The sequence below is a fragment of the Anguilla anguilla genome, chromosome 11 (assembly GCF_013347855.1).
Source record: "Anguilla anguilla isolate fAngAng1 chromosome 11, fAngAng1.pri, whole genome shotgun sequence".
Lineage (NCBI taxonomy): Eukaryota > Metazoa > Chordata > Actinopteri > Anguilliformes > Anguillidae > Anguilla > Anguilla anguilla.
Genome location: NC_049211.1, coordinates 10,516,664 through 10,531,640, shown reverse-complemented (window position 1 = coordinate 10,531,640; position 14,977 = coordinate 10,516,664). Strand labels below are relative to the sequence as shown.

Here is a 14,977-nt window from a genome sequence, read left to right as displayed (position 1 = left end):
ACACACACACACCCACACACAGAGAAATAGCAATACCACTAGTAAATTACTGCTTGGTCTCAAATTGATTCATTTACAGAATGATTTAATGTGGTCATTTACTTTCCAGACATATCCAGTGAATCATAACGAGACACCAGAGAGCGCAGAGGCAAGGGCAGCAAAACCAATCAACTCTTCCCTGCACTTAAAAAGTATAGAAAGTCCCTGCACTTAAAAATATAAAAAGTGCCAGTTGAGAAGGCCACTGGCTCTCTGAATACATACCAGCCCTGATTCATCAAGCAATTAAAAAGCGCTCTTTGTTGCCGCCAAAAGTTTTGCGAGCTCACTACTCATATTAAGCTCACAGAGGCGGTCCAATCACTACGAAATGTTTAAACTTATTGGAAGACTAGTTTATGCGTGGGGCAGACTTTGTGTGGCAAATGAAAACGAAGCCGTTAAGCGGACGCATCACACACACATAAAATAGCCCGTCTCTACCGGTTGACATTGGAGGAAGAACGGTAATAAAATTCAGGCACTGGGTCTAACGCTGACAGCTGTCCTGTGGCATTGAAGCTTCCAACCACTCGTCCTACATTTGGTTTGAGAAACAGATGGCAAGTCCATCTGAGCCAGGGCAAAATATGGGAATGGAAAGGAGCACAAGATTGCACATACTTCACAGTATTTAGCTTTTCTCCAATAGATGGTGTACAAGGTCACACATGCCCACTATAACTACGTAAACCTCTCCCCTGTCTGTGTGCACTGCCCAGAATGACATGGTTAAATGGTAAAAAAAAAAAAAAAGCAGTTAAAAAAAGTGATATCAGGGGTCTACAACCTAAATACTACTGAGAATGCACCTCGATGTGCAGTGAGCACTCAATGCATATTTGGAAAAATGCAAATGAGCCCAATTTTTATCCCAGTTCTTTCCCTTTATTACCACATACTGAAAGCCCAAATCACGACTGCAAAGCTGTCCCATCCCTCCGCCATCTGTCAGATCAAAAGCGCACAGACTAGCACGTGCATTCTCCAAAATATGTGCGGCCAGGTGCTGCCGCTTTTCACTCCGCAGTGCGCCCGATGCGATACATAGCTATCCGCGTCGTCGTCAAGTCCCTTTTACCTCAAGTCCAAGTACAGTCTCAAGTCAAGTAGCCTACCTAAGCCTACGTCCAATTCACCAGAGCTCAGTTTTTACACATGGAGCCAGAGTAAAATAAAAAATAAAATAAAAAACATTTCCCACTCCCACTATCAGTAATGAAAAATTCTAATTTGAGAAAGAAGAGAAGACAAATGAACAGAAAGGGGCACTGAATTCAAATATGTTCGTATTTTAATGAGTGAATCAGTGCTGTTTGCATGAGAGGAGCGTTGTTTAACTCAAAAATATCCAAGTGTTCATAGTTGCAAAAGTCCATTATACACTTTCACTATAACCACACAACACGGAAAAAACATCGGAGACTTAAATAATACCTCATTTAAAAAATTTTAATATGAGATGAACAAACTACGTTAACACAGTACAGCGTGCATTCATTCATTGTAAAGTAATGTACAGACCTTAGGCTAATGCAGAAACGAGCGTCTAAGCTCAATGTTTCAGAACCTCGAGGAACAATCTTTTAAAGTAACAAAATAGGATATCAAGTTAAAACTGCAAACCGCACGTTTATTTAAGAGTAACATAATCCTTCAATCACAATATTGTCATTTGTGGAAATAAATGTTTTCTTTGCCTGCCTGCCTGCTATAACCGAAACGCTTGCTAGCGTGTTTACTTTTCAGAAATCAGCAACATTAGCAAATTAATCAACCTTGACAAACTCGATGAACGCTGTTATGGGTTAATACTGCAACGTCAGCTGGTTTGGCTAATTTGTTTGGCCACTTTGTCTGGATAAATCACGATTAATTCAATCCGAATTTACTTACGTCTCAGGATTTGACGTCGTCCCAAGTTTCTCCTCAATTTTATGTTTCAAGATGATACACAGTGCCGAAGTTTTGGCTCCATCATTGACTGTATAACTTAATAATTCGCAAACATAAATTGTGGTCTATTACTCTGGAACCAGGGCCCTGTTTCACTAAGCATGATTACTGAGTGAGCTGGATATCTGCACCGAGTAAAACCCGGAACACCTCCAATTAAATCTGTAACTTGGAACGTCTCTAGACGCTGATGCGTAGTAAATGGTAGGCCTATATATTTAAATAGGCTAAATATATTTACTACGCATCAGTCAATACGATTCATTGCGCTGTAGTAGTTTAGTTTTAACCGCTTTTTGATATAACGTATCCATTTATACAATTAGCTATATTAGAAACCTAATTGAGTCTGGCTGATACGCCATATCTAAGGCACTTAGCAAGTTCAAGTCCAAATGTGAGCCATGAAAATGGTGACTTGTGTGGGATTCAAGTCCAGTTCCTGGATTGTAGTAGCCTATTGCAACACTGCCTGTCATTGTGCTGGAGGTCTGCAGGCCATTCCTACTGTAGTTTGTGCAAATAAACCACAGGTGCCCAATGGACCAAAAGAATCACTGCTGTGTGAAGATCAAGGGAGTAGAACTGAAACCCTCCCCCTGGTGGAAGTTCCAGCTCGGTTCCAGCCTGGTTTTACTGTAAACTGGTCCAGCTGGTTTGAAGCAGATTTGGAGTTGACCAAGCTGGCAACAGGATGGTTGAGATAGCAATCATACTGGCAAGACCATGTCCAGCCGGTGGGCCAGCTTGGTACAGACAACAGGCCATCAACAAATTCCAGATGGTATCCAGCCGGAGCAAAAACTGGGTCCAGCTAGACTCCATCTTAGGCTGGTAGCTGGAATTTCCACCAGGGTCCCTCCCTGGATGATGTTATGGCTGTTTATTTGTAACCTTGTTGGACTCCTGCCTCCAGTAGTCTGTTGGTTTGTTGCCATTTGGGGTACCACGCAGGTCAGCTAAAAATGTTTTCTACCAATTTGACAACAGCCAAACCATTTACAATGCTTCAACAGATAATACCACACAAACAAAGAAATTCACACTCAAACTTTCTAGCGAGTCAAAGTGGAAATTATGCTTATCTTATCTAAGGAATGTCACTATGCAGAACACTGTCTCCATTAAATGTGTACTCTCTTTTAATGATCAGTTAGTGCATTACACTGTCTGCCGAGCAGCAGGAATTTCAGGCAGCCAAGCTATTCCCCAGACTCCCACCATTTGGGAGTTTTTTTTAGCAAGGTCAGGCATGGTGGGGAGAGAAGCAGCCATTAGTTTAAATTCCGAATTTAAATTCCAATTTGAAAAAATATATAGGAAGCAAAAGGAGGCATACAACATATGGAAACAACATTTTAAATAAAATGATTTTAAAAAATCATATGTAGGTGCACATGGCAGAGTCAAGGGTTGGGGGAGGGGGGGGGTTGTTCATCCCCATTTCGGATGACTGGCCCAAATCAGCTTTTTCATGATGAGTGATCGTTGACATTATAGACATTATATTTTCTCTGCATTTATTTCTTTTGGCATAGAAAAACCTGTACAAACCTAACAATGTACAACATGTTGTACCAAAACAAACTTTAATTAAATAAAAACAAACACACAGTAGACATGTTTTATTTTAGTAATGCAATTTGAGCCTGCCCGATTTCTAACAACCTTCTGTTGTGTGCTCTTTCTTTTTGCGATTAAATACACCAGCCTATCAATATCTTACTTGTGGGCTATTTGTTGTTCCTAGCAGTCAGTTACTGTCTGTTGATTTTTTTAAACTTCAAAGTAATTTAGTAAATGTTTTTTTAAGCTGTTTTTCAGTGTTCCATGATTTTCAGCAACTTTGCTGTGACTGCTCTGTGACTTCATCCAATATTTTCTGTGACAAATACCCAGTCTTAATTATAGTCAGGGTTAGAATAGTAGTGTGCAGGCCTTGTTCTTAAATTAAATAAAGCAGGTCAATTTACTTACAAATCTTACTGTCAGTTTTCAGCTGCTGTACCTGATCAGGTCTGAATAGGCAGTATAGTATAATGATTAGGGAACTGGACTTGTTATTCTAAGGTTGCAAGTTTGAGTCCCAGTTTTGGGTGCTGCTGTCGAACCCTTGAGCAAGTTACTATTTGGAAGCCGCTAAATGTTTCTAAATGTTAACCTTTGTCTGGCTGGAGAGACAGGGAACCCACCCTCCCCAAGTCAGGGACAGATCCTCTGAATAAGATGTATTTGTTGTATTTTTAAGGCCCTTGTTTCTAGGGTCAGTACAACAAAAACCTACAGATCATTATGTGAAAATCAATAGATCTCATGCAGTGTCGATTGTAACCTCTGCAGGTCATCAGATGTTTTCATTTTATTTTTACACACAGATCCGTTTTCTCTTCTGGAAAAAAACTAGAGCGCCCATGCACCTCAAGTGCCAGGGAATGTTTTCCTATTTTTATAGCACACAATGAATTTCACAATTATGGCTCCGTTTAGCGATGTACCCTCAGGTTTCTGGTTAGACTGCATCACAGCAGCTCTGTTCCTTGGTTCCAGTGAGGTTCTCTGTGTGAACTTCAGCTTTTCAAATGTTTCTCAACATGATTGCCTTTTGCCCTGAGATATAACGGTAATTCAACTCATCATGTTGGTGCAACACAACCCTCAATTGTGGTAGGCGTGATACAGTATGTACCAGTTTTAAAACAATGCATTTTTAATACAGCTAGCACCAGTAGCAGAGACTTGCCTTGGACTTTGTTCTCCAGTAGGGGAAATTGAACCTGTGCAAATCAATGAACCAGGAAGATATTTTCCACCCTTAAGGGTGTTTGCATGTTTTCCTTAAGCTTAGGGACATTTATTGTGTCTTTGCAGAAACCTACAGTGCAAGATCGTTGAGGATAGGTAGATGGATGAATTGCCTGAAAAAATGGGCAATCTATTTTTTTCAGTTTTGCAAGATTACATCATTTCCTGATGCCTTCTTGCCTTTTTGAAACCAAGATTGACAGTGAAATCTTATTTTCACTTTACATTTTAGACAAAATTGTTTGTGCTAGTCACTGCAATCAAAAGTAATTGTTTTTAAACGCAAGTTGTATAGATATTCTGAAACAGGCTTATCAAAATGACGGCCCAGTACTATGTCTTCTGCAAAGTCTGCCTAAGGTCTGCTAAGTAGCAATGTTAAGTTTCTCAGAAGCTACACATTCATGGTATGGATTGTGTTGCTGTTAATATTGATGTTTGATGAAGGTGTTATATAAACAATCTGTTGTGTGTGAACGCCGAACAAAGATGTTGTACAGTACATATTAGTACGGGATATGCACGTCTGGTTATTTTAGTCTTATTACACCAATAACCTGGTACAAGTTGGCGCGCAGCATTCTATTGCTGATGCCGGGCTGTGTTAATACTCGGATGTGACACAGCTAGAAACCAAGCTGCCCTCGACAGTGGAAAATAATTCCCCACTACAATGACTGGGACACAGTTGGGAGAATTGGGGCCATTAACCCCTGTGTGTTGGCTGAAGTCTCTATAGGACGCTCTTGATCCAATCATTCTTTGCAGATGAAATGTGCCACAATATCTTAAATCCCTTACCTGCCGTGATTCCCCACATTGTTGCTGTAAGCCCTCACCTGACCCTTCTGATTAAATGAATAAAATAAATATATAAACATATCTATTAGACTGAATGGAGCATGAATGGTATTTTGGGTTTTGAATTTGATGTGGATCTTTGTCTTTACCTTGAAAAAGCCCTGCAGTTCTTTATTATTCCTACACAAAATTAATCCAAAAGTCACTAACGCAAAATATTACGCAAAAAGCTATTTAATGCTATAATTGTTTAAATTAATTAGGTCTACTGAAAGTTAATTAATTTGCGAAATCTAATTTATTACTCAAGGCAAAGGACGAAGTGTCAAAGTGATCAGGAAGCCTGCGTGTAAAGTAAAAATGGGATTTAATTCAAGATGATAACTTACAGCTTACATCACACACTAACTGCTGACACAAGGTGAGTGACATCTGTGAATGGCCTGCGCAATCTGGGAAGACTGGCGACGCTAGCTTTGTGCAGTTTCACAGAACTCCTCTCACCTGAGCAGGCAATTTATATGAATGCATTGCAGCCCGAGGGCTAGTCTGTGCATTGTGGGAATTCTGGCTGCGAGCTCAGACTGATTGCCTTCGGATTGCACGCGGAAGGCAACAGCGATCGCAGTTTCCATGAATTTTCGACGTAGGCGAGATTGTTACTTTGACAAAAATACACCGTACAAGCATACAAGGGTATTGCTTTTTGTCACACCGATTTATTCATTCTCAAATGTGTTTCTTTTAACAGATTCCATTAAATGTGGTTCTTTATGCAAATGCCAGCATATGACACCGTGAATTATTCAAATGGTATTTTCTTCTTTTCTTCTGTTTTTCCTGAAAGCATATTATTATTATTATTATTATTATTATTATTTATAATTGCCTGTAGTGTATGTGCTGTTGAGACATAAAGGTGTGTTAATGTTGATGCTCACCCTCGGGCCTCTGGGGTTTCCAGCATGCCTGCTGCCAGACGAGGGTGTCGCTTTGGGTGAGTCTGACCCGCCCTCTTGTTCTTCGGCCCTCCAGGACCCCGGACGCTCTGGATTGGCTGTGGAGAGACACGCCCACTCTCTCTCCGCCCCCTTCCCCTCAGCCCCTCAGCTCTGCCGCGGTGGACCATGCCCTCTGCCCACTCCGGCCGGCCTCTGGAGGAAGATCACCTGCCTCGGTAGGATGCTGAGCCCCACCCGGCGCCACCGCCTGCCCGTCGCTCCGCCCGCACCGCTCGCCGTCCTCCCGTACGCCGGCGCCTCCGCTCTCCACCATGGAGGATGAGGTCATCAACAACAACGCGCTGGCCTGGCTGGTGTGCTCCGGGGTGTCCATCCTGGCCAACACCTGGGGGATCCTGAGCGTGAGCGCCAAGCAGAAGAAATGGAAGCCGCTGGAGTTCCTCATCTGCACCCTGGCCGGCACGCACATCCTTAACATGGGCATCCCCATCACCATGTACTCCGTCATCCAGCTGCGCCGCCAGCACTCCAGCTACGAGTGGAACGAGGGCCTCTGCAAGGTGTTCGTTTCCACCTTCTACACCCTCACCCTGGTCACCTGCTTCTCCGTCACCTCCCTCTCCTACCACCGGATGTGGATGGTCCGCTGGCCCGTCAACTACAGGTATGGGCAAGGGCCAGGCGCTGGGTGCTGCTTCTGCTGTGTGGTGTGTCGTGGTAGGTGCGTAATGGTGGTTCTGTAGTGTAAGCAGTGTTGTGGTAGTTGTGTAGTGACAGGTGTGTAGCAGTAACTGTGTTGTGGTTGTGTAGTAGTAGTTGTGTAGTGGTAGTCATGTTGCGGTTGTGTAGTAGTAGTTGTGTAGTGGTAGTCCTGTTGTGGTTGTTGTGTAGTGGTAGCCGTGTTGTGGTTGTTGGGTTGAGGTGGTAGTGTAGTCGTAGCTGTGTAGTCTGTACTGAACCTCTCCCGCCGTTCAGCACCGGACCACACCCACCAACCTATCCACAACCCCCGCCCCCCCCCACCCTCCCAACAATCATGGGGCATGAGTTAAGCACTACATGCACAGCACACAAGTATACCTTCATTTTTCTCTTCGTCTTTTTTTTCATCTGCCACCGGTCCTGCAGTTAATTCACCTGAGCGCTGTGAGGGAGGACGACTGGTAAAGCCTCTGACAGGGCTGCTGCTCTTTCACCCTTGATTTCTTTGTGTCTGGGTTTTTCCAAGCCATCACAGCACTTCTAACCCCCCCCCCCCCCCCACCTCAGCTGTGAAGCACAAGGCTTGGTCACAGCACTGAGAGACGTTTCTATTTGAGCCTCCCCTGCTGTCCTTGTCACGAAACTGAAGAGGATGGGAAAAGCGTCCATCTGTCTGCCACCTGTCTGCTTAGGACAGTGTGATTTCCAACACCGCCCCCCCCCCCCCCCCCCACCCCCCCGCGCTGGTGGAAAATCAGCCGAGGTGTGCGGCCCACAGTCAGGACGCAGTCAATGCCAACACCGGCGGTTGGGGCGAGTCGTGTGTGGTCACTGCCGGAGGTTCGGCACAGTCACTAGTCACAGTAGCTTTGATCCGTGTCCTGCCTCCGGCTCACTAGCCAATTATAGGTTGTCAGAGGGGTTGTTTTTTATATTTCTATATACATGCATCAAATATGAAATGCTCTGCTCCATTTCACCAGTGTTCTTTTCTGCACAACATGGCTGAAGAGTCTCAGAAATGCTCAGCCAAGCCTTTTCAAGCCACGGGGAAGTAATGCTGGTCAATAGATGAGATAAAAGCACAGGCCTAATACCGGTCTCTCTCTATGGCCCGGTAACTATAGTAACGCGACTATTTATAATCCTGTCTGTTTGATTTTGTTAAAATTGTAAATTAAGTGTATGCGGTGAACATAACCTACGCAACAAAACAAAGCAGCTCAATTAGATTGGCTGCCGCAGCAATATCACAGAAACCAATTTGGCTTTTCCACTGCATGGTTGTTACTTCTCCTGGTTAGCTTTAGGAATACAGTGGTAAATTATTGCCTGATTTCTCCTTTAAAGATTCCTAAATCAGCACTAGCAGTGTGCCCTGATTTCAGGTTTGATCTCTGTGGGAATCAGTCTGATATTTATACATTAACATCAAACTTAAAATATAATTTAAAAAATTATAAGATATCACATCAATATCCTGATCTTCTTAGTATAATGTTTTCACCTTTTTAGAAACCTAAACTGCCTACACGCTTTCCCATTGTTTTTCCTTTCAGCAAAGAGAAAGCTCTGATTAGTAGATTCCATCATCCGACTATGTACAAGTGAAACATGAATGGGCTAAAGTGTACAATAACCCTGAAGACAGTGGAATGCATATTAGCATTGATTGCTGTGTTGGAAAAGATTATCATAACTGCATTTCAGATGAGGAACAACAAAGAAATGTATGTAATTTAAATAATCTATTATGTAATCCACCATAGTATTCGTTTCGGATATTTGCTTAGGTTTTTGCCACAGTACAGCGTGACAGCAACGAGCAGTTCCTACGCTCAGCTCACCGAGTAACTGCGGTAACCTGTGATTAATTACAAGCCTCGTCAATGAAAACTGAGACGTCCCATTGACTTCTGTGTCTTTTGTTGCCAATCAGAACACTCCATTTGCTCTATTATTTTCAAATCTCACATGTATTGAACCAGAGAGAGAGAGAAGAACATGCAAAATGGACTGTAAGATTTAATCAACTTGCCTGCTGCATGCAATATGGTTTGGGGTAGGGGTTGGCATGGGGGGGGGCACAGGCTATTTCAAGGCCCTTTTGAATGTGTGTATATCCCCTCAGATTATCTGGTTTTCAGGCATTCAGGCCAGGGCACTGATCGTTGAAAGGCAACGTGTTTGACGTGTTTCATACCCATGTTCAGAAAGCACACCCAGGCCACGCACGTGCAGCTTCTTATCTTTGGACACATCTGTTTGTGTGGCGTCCAGGTAGCGCAGCGATATCCAGCAGACCATGCGAACAGTTGCCGCAGCAGAGTCCCATCTGCTAATTACAAAGAGCAGAATCTGTACCACCTTATTTACACTCCACTGACATTAACCTGGGTACAGTCAATTTGGGGGGGAAAAAAAAACACAATGCTTTTCTATAATTAGCACTTAACGTTTTATATGAGCAAACTAAATGCTGGCTAAATATCTTCACGTTTGAAATCGTGTGTGAGCCCACCGTCATATAAATAGATGAAAGGCAGACTGAACCACGCTCTTTTTCTCGTGCATTCACTGTCGTGCCACAGAAAACCGTTATTTGCCACTGTTACCATTTATAGGTGTGGATATGTTTCTGTTTCTCGATGTCCTCGAAAAATAAATTACACATGAAAGTGTGCGATCATGGGAATGATCAGGGAGCAGCAGATTCAGCAGAAGCACAAACAGCAACAACAGAAACACAGCCTGTTTACCTCTGTGGTCTTTGAGCAAAATGTACACAGGACCTGAGAGAGAGAGGCAGTGTGAAAAGATTAGAAATAGAAGTAGTGTGAGAAAACGAGAGAGAAATTCAGCGTCAGAAGACGGGAGAGGTAGTACGAGAAGATGGGAGAGGCAGTGTGAGAAAATGGGAGGGAGAGATAGTGTGAAAAGATGAGGAAAAAGAAGTAGTGTGAGAAAATGAGAGAGTGTGAGAAGATGAGAGGGGCTAGTGTGAGAAGAGAGAGAGAGGGAGTGTGAGATGAGGGAGAGAGAGAGAGAGAGAGAGAGGTAGGTGCTCCAGGCAGGGGCAAAGAGATGCCAGGGAAGAGGTACATAAAATGGAGGGCACGAACAAATGGATGAACAGGCAAGGGTGTGTGAAGTGTGCCACCCTGCATGTCTAACATCGTTTGACTGGCATCTGGGCTGCAGCCAAAGAGTGCTGCTCATCATTCATTCAGCTGAGAGAGAGAGAGAGAGAGAGAGAGAGACAAACAGAGAGAGAATGCCAACCTCATCATAAGTCACCAGCATGCTTCAATTTATGAGGTCAATGCATGCAGATATGGACTGTTTGCTTACTTGTGCCTTGTCTGTTTTGCTTTTCTCTTTTCTAGCTCCCCCACCTACTTCCCCCCCCCCCAAGCCCCCAACCCCACGTGACCAGCTTAAGGTCCCAGTTCATGTTTCCCCTCCCATCCGCTTCCGAAATGTCTCACACCACACATTAAAATTTCATGTCAGCCGCCCCATTCCCACACTGAAGGAAAGATGCCCATTGTTACCATGGGAGCTTATTAAGGCTCAAATTAAGGATTCAACCCTTGTCTTGGAAGCAAATGCTTCAACATCTGTTCTCCTCAGTTCTGAGAATCTCTCTCTCGCTCTCTCTCTTTCCCTCATTCCCTCCTTCCCTCCCTCCCTCCCGTTAACGGACACAAACAAGGGTGACGCCAATCACCCTCTCACTGGGAGCGATTCCAGAAAGGCCAGCAAACCTTATGTCTGACCTGCCAGAGACCAGCCTCTGTGATACCAACCAGGAATAAAATGCCTGTTTTCTGCACCCTCTACAAAGGCATTACCCAATGCCAGACATGGTTTGCACTTCATCACAGATGAGGATAAAGTATCCACCACCTCTGATTATGATGCAGTTGTTCATTTAAAAAAAAAAAAATGATCTCGTAAAGTAAAATGGGGAATGTGATTATCTGTTTCTCCACTGTCTGGAGGAAGGGAGAGGTGAGTGGAGAGAAAGAGAAGGGAGCTCGGCTGACCTTTAATGAGAGAGCAGGCTGCCTGTTCCCCTGGGTTTCCCTCTCAACCCGTCCGCCAGACAGATCGGTGACGACATTCTGAAAAACACACCAACGGCTGCCTGGCATCTAATCTCCACCACTGAGGAAATGCCACATGGCAAATATTTCTGACCAGCATCTTGCGCCATATAGAAAGACAAACCGTGAGCCGATTGCTCCCGGAACGCTGCATGTGAAATTTCCACAGTGTGAACTGTCACAACTAGACGCATAATGCATTATTAAACACGATGTAAACAATATTTTCAAAGCACAGCTGACTCAGAGTGGAGTACTATTCAGCATTCAGCGAAATCGAACACCTTCTCCCTACCGTTGCAGCTTAAACTCTGGCCTCGCTCAAGACGCCTTTAGCTTTGAAAAGGCTTTGGAATTTAGAAAAGAATCCCCTTTGTTTGCCCAGGAGATCTCTAAAGAGGAAAAAAAAGCCACTTCTCATCTACCTTCTGTTATCACGAGTGCGCCGCAAATAGGAAACGCTCCTCGCAAACAATGGCAGACGACATGAACGCGTTCACCAAATTGGGTGGCCTGGGCGGGTGCATTCTTCTGAGTGATTTTAGATCTGAAGAAGAGGGAAAACAAACTGCATTTATCCTGGCTGTGAATGTGAAAAAAAGAACAAACTCAGGGGAGAGTGGGCTATGCAGTGACTCAAGCATCACTTCTCCTTCTTACCTCTCTCCTCGCAGCCAATGTGTGTAAATGGGAGGGGACTCCAAAATCCTTTTTTTTAAATTTTTTTATTGACTTATCAATTTTTCCTGTCAGCAAATTCATATAAAATTCAAGACTACAATGACAGAATTTAATGCATGTTTAATATGACAGGAAACACAACGACTGCAAGAAATATGTTTTATCTACAATCATTCCATTCCAGACCAGTTGCCCGCTTTCAGCTAAATTACAGTAGTGCAGCGTAAATCGTGTTAGTGTCATGAACCTAACGTTAAAAATGATTTGCATCCCCTGCTTCAGTTCATGTTTGTTTTCGGTCAAACTGTTTAATGCTCAGTCCTCCATATGTTTTAACCCCAGGGGTGACAAATCCTCAACAACAATGGCGCACAAATATTGTCACGCAGGACTTCTTGTTCCTTGGTATGAAACAGTGAGTGTTTTAAAGCGTGTGATCGGGTCCTCACCAGTCCGTCTCCCCCCGTCATCTTCTCATGTTTTTCACAGGTTGAGCAACACCAAGAAGCAGGCGGTCCACACGGTGATGGGGATCTGGATGGTCTCCTTCATCCTGTCCACGCTGCCCGCCGTGGGCTGGCACGACACCAACGAGCGCTTCTACACGCACGACTGCCGCTTCATCGTCAAGGAGATCGGCCTGGGCTTCGGCGTCTGCTTCCTGCTGCTGATCAGCGGCAGCGTGGTCATGGGCGTCATCTGCATCGGCATCGCCCTCTTCCAGACCTTCTCCCTCCACACGGGGCAGAACATGGACAAGAACAAGTTCAACGTGCCCACCATCGTGGTGGAGGACGCCCAGGGCAAGCGGCGCTCCTCCATCGACGGCTCGGAGCCCGTCAAGACCTCCCTGCAGATCACCTACCTGATCAGCGGCATCGTCTTCATCTACGACTTCCTCACCGGATTTCCCATTTTGGTAAGTTCTTCCTTCCTCCCGGTTTTCCCCCACAAGTTAATTACCTCATAATAACTGGACATCATTTGGAGCCAACAGTAAACATTTGCTCCCAACGGACATGACAAATTCATAATGAAGTATTTATGAACACTTGTGACCAACTTATTAATATTGCTGGGCTGTGCTTGTGAAGGCTCTATGTACTGCAGCTCATTCATAAACCCTTCAAGTAATGTTGGCAATTTGCTGGATTTAAATGTTTTGCTTTTCAAAATCTGCACATAACTACCTAGTAGGCTATGTGTAAAGCTATATCACCTAAATCAGCACCAAAAGAGGAGACAGCATTTTCCCTCTGAAAATGTGCTGCCCAGGTTTTTCCGTCCCTAAGTTAGTTACTGTATGTTTGCATCTATGTGTCTTAACCAGTGACCCATTATTGATTGTGCTCTCCAATAACATAAGTCAGCTTGCAAGGGTTCAGGTCATTTCCTGTGTCCAATAGAGAAACGTATTCCCAGAAATCAATTGAATTAGTCAATAGTGAATTTACTGTATATTGAGAGGGGATGTAAAAACTTAATGAGGTATCAGTGGCTTATTTACAGATCTGCATGTGGGAACATGTCTACTTTTTCAGCTTCAACGAATGATAGTAAATTAGACTTCAACTCTGCCGATAATTTTGTTTATTTTTTGTTTTCTGTGGGCAATTTGAATTTTTTATCTTGTGCTCATTATTTAGTTTTCATTGTTTAATATGACTGCTGCTATGGTAATATGAATCTCCCCAGAGAGGATTTTTTAAAAGTATACTCTTTTCCATTATATTTTATTCCCAAGTATACAGGCTTATATGAACGAATGAGGGAAACAAAGCAACCAATAGCATGTCTGCCTCTTAAAATGGATGATCTCTCGTGATTAATATAGATATTACTCTTAAAGCATTCCAAACGTGACTAATATGTAAAAGTTCAGAAACTAAACAGTCTGCTGATGGCAATTACGGGTGAGATACTACTACCACGGTCTACCGTTACAAAAACCAAAACAACCACCGCACACTGTTCTTCACTATGGAGATTGTGCTTCCTTCCTGGTTGGGGATAGGATAGCAGATAACCGTCTACGTTTTCACTGGTGTAACAATGGCAGGCAGCAATATATTTTTCCTTGTAAGGCACACCATACAGTGTCAGATATCTTTGCTATTTGCTGCTTGGACACAGTGGACAGTGCTATGCTGATCGTAAAAAGCCGCACTTAAATTACATGAAACCTTTTCTGATGCGAAAGTGAGTAATCTCTCCGACTCCACGCACGCTACTATAATTTGTCATCATGACAGAATAGCAGACGCCTACGGTAACAAAGCGCCGCCAAATCAATTGCTTTGTCAATACCGTCAGTATTTCAAGTTATCGCTAAGGTAATTGTAAGAATTTTTATTTGTTTTGATAGCTTTATTATACAACAGGCAGTTGTCATTATTTCTTTAGCTGTATCTGTATTCTTTAGATAGGCCTAGTCCTTAAGAAAAATAAAACGTGTGACAGAAGCATAAGGGAGAATTGTTAGATTTCAGAAAAAAATACAATCTAGAATTATCGTTTATCTTTCAACTATTTCTCTTGATTGTGTTGATAATGCACAAGATAATTATCATTTAGTAAACTACTTGCTGCTGGTCTGGATGCTCTGGTATTCTATAAACAATTGTTTTTCAAGTGTCAGAATCATCCTGACATTCCAGTTTCATTATATTCCTAACGTGTTTTCTAAAGTGTTGCCAGCTAGCCTTATGTCCGTGCTGGGAGATGTCCTTCAGAGAAACAGCAGTGCTTTCTATCAACTTTCATACTGTGGCCCTGTTCCATCTCATCACTTAATCTGAGGTTGTGCAAAACTACTGCTCTCTCTCTCTCTCTCTCTCTCTCTCTCTCTCTCTCTCTACATATATATATATATATAAAGACATACACACACACAGTGAGCTCCATCATGTTTGGGACATTTTC

The 14,977-nt window shown here is 43.3% G+C and overlaps 1 protein-coding gene across 4 annotated transcripts in view; it reads left to right on the top strand.

The window, feature by feature from the left end:
- The window catches only part of LOC118208346 (probable G-protein coupled receptor 153), a 48,275-nt gene that overhangs the window by 15,848 nt on the left and 17,450 nt on the right, over nt 1–14,977 (top strand). For all 4 annotated transcript variants that reach the window (XM_035382933.1, XM_035382931.1, XM_035382932.1 and 1 more), the window contains exons 2-3: nt 6,637–7,227; nt 12,545–12,974. In XM_035382933.1, coding sequence (XP_035238824.1) covers nt 6,875–7,227; nt 12,545–12,974 — 783 coding nt within the window. In that variant the 5' untranslated portion in view covers nt 6,637–6,874. The remainder of the gene's footprint in view (nt 1–6,636; nt 7,228–12,544; nt 12,975–14,977) is intronic.